The 2,242-nt window shown below is 54.6% G+C and overlaps 1 protein-coding gene across 1 annotated transcript in view; it reads right to left on the bottom strand.

The window, feature by feature from the left end:
* Positions 1 to 2,242, bottom strand: part of SLC7A10 (solute carrier family 7 (neutral amino acid transporter light chain, asc system), member 10) — a gene marked incomplete at its 3' end in the record, with an annotated part of 9,338 nt that overhangs the window by 250 nt on the left and 6,846 nt on the right. The window contains exon 5 of the mRNA XM_010284194.1: positions 243 to 392. Within this exon, the coding sequence (XP_010282496.1) occupies positions 243 to 392 (150 nt within the window). The remainder of the gene's footprint in view (positions 1 to 242; positions 393 to 2,242) is intronic.

Below are 2,242 nucleotides of genomic sequence, written 5' to 3'. Positions count from 1 at the left end.
GGGGCTTCAGCACCCTCAGTGGGTCGTGCCCCCCTTCCCTCCACCGCCGTCATCCTCTCTGCCCGTCGCAGCAAGGGGTCTGCCTGCCTTTGCATCCTGTTTTTACACTAAGGGCACTTTGGACTTACCACTACATCCAAAAATAAACCGTTCTTCAAAATGGGAGGCTGGAGGGCTTGGTGTGCCCGTCCTGCCCTTTGCATTGCTATTGCCACCAAGAGATTTAGCTTTAACATTGTCACCTTAATAGGTCTGAAGATTTTGGGTTTCTTCCAGCGTAACACGATCAGGCCTATAATTGTCACTCCGTAGCAGAGGTAGTTAATAAACGACACGTAGTTGATGAGTGTGTATGTGTCTCCAACGAGCATGATGATAAGAGTGGCCAAACACTGCAAAGAGAGAAGCATGGTCTTACTTGGGTCACTACTAGAAAAGGTAGCTTAAAAGGAATAAAAACAAGCAAAAAACCCATAAAAGCAGTTAAACTCCTTTTGTTTACGGCCGCTGCTGGGCATCTGCCCCTTCCGCAGTTCGGTGCGTTATCTCCGAGCTGCGCTGCTGGGGCCGAGTGGGGATTCGGGGTTACCTGGAGCATGCGGAAGCCCAAGACCAGCGGTGTTTATGCGTACCCGGGGGTGCTGGCAGAGGTGGCTCTGCGGCCGGAGGCCTGGCAGAGCTCTCCGTCGCCCTGCTCCACCCATTTCCGCTGCGGGTTGGAAAAGCCCTTGAACCCCATGGAGGGGACTTCTGGTGAAAGAGGGGTTGCTCGCAGGCACAGTGCACTACGCTGTTGTGCAGGTGCCCTGTGTGTTATAAAGAGTAAGAGCTTTGCCCCTTCCCCCTGCCAGCCCACGGCTCATGCTGCAGGTGACTGGCATCATTAATCTTTTGAGCATTACTCGTGTTTGGAAACTGGCAGGTGGATGGTGGAAATTTCCATGCCTACGCTTGCTTGCTTGCACTGTATTTCTGCGTAACTCTAAAGCCGGGAGAGCCGGCTCAGGGGTCAAGGTGATGCTCCTCGGGTCCCGCACCCCTGCCCGTCGGTACCCCAGGAGCTGAGCCGAGCCCCCGCATGCACCATGTGCGGGTCAGCATTGCTGGTGGCCGGAGCCTGAGGGAAACTAAACGTTCAAATCCCTCCAGAGAGCGCTCAGAATTTGGGGCTGCGTTATTCCAGGCTCTCTTCTTGCTTACGTCCCTTTTTCTTAATCAGCTGTTTCGATGGCACAGTCCTGTGGGGAGGGAGGGCTTCGGCTCCAGCAGCACCAGGACTTACGCTCCCCCACAACGGAACGGCCCTTCGGTCCCGCCGTTCCACTGTTCGAAGCCTCGCTCGCAGGCTCAGCAGGGATGGGGGGGGTCAACGCGCCGGGCAGTCTCACCGCAAAATGGACGTAAAACAGGATGGTGTTTTGTATCGGTGTCATGTAACACGTTCCCCGCTTTCCTCCGCCAGGCGCGCGGTGTCGTACACACGTACGGCCCTTTCCTGCCACTAACGGGTTTCGCAGCGACGCCGCTCGGAGCGATGAGATTTCGTGCGTAGGTGACACCGACGCGTCATCGCCGCTCACGGCGTGGGTGTGATCCCAGTGGCACGGGGCTGCAGAGGGGCGTGCTGCTCCCCCCGACCGCCCGGCCACAGCCTCGGCACGGTAGGTGGGAGAGACGGCCCTTCCCCACAGTCTTGCAAAAAAACCCCCAGCCCATTTCTTTTAGGTTTAGCTTGGCCCCTTGATTTTTGAAAGGACTGGTAAAAATACAGGTTTTGCTGGTGATGTTAAAAAGGCTTTTCTCCACGTACAAAGAAACCTTTCTCCGTGCAAAGAGCTAGGTGTGATTCATGGGACGGGAAAACGGAACCCGAGGTATTAATTAGGTTTGCCTAAAGTCTGACCCGGTTTGCTGTTGTAGCTGCCTACACTACATTACTTTTATATTTCTATTTGTTAGAAATTAATGTTCCTAGCAGCGTTTGAAATACCTTGAGCTGCATTAAAACGCCTTCAAGTGATGGATGGGTATGCAGCGTGGGTTCTGCGATTTGCACTGTAATTCAAGGGGAACGGTTTGAGCAGCGCGAGGGGCTGGCGTATGCCCGATTGATCGGCCAGCTCGGCTCAGGCAGCCTGCTCGTGTCAGGCCTATTTCACAGCGAAAGAGCCTCTGAAGCTCAGCACGTTATGTCAGCCGATCTACTTTCAAGGACAAAGGAGTTCTGCTTCATCGGCAGCAG

Source organism: Phaethon lepturus, unplaced genomic scaffold, assembly GCF_000687285.1.
Source record: "Phaethon lepturus isolate BGI_N335 unplaced genomic scaffold, ASM68728v1 scaffold24443, whole genome shotgun sequence".
NCBI lineage: Eukaryota > Metazoa > Chordata > Aves > Phaethontiformes > Phaethontidae > Phaethon > Phaethon lepturus.
This window is presented reverse-complemented; position numbering and strand designations above follow the sequence as displayed.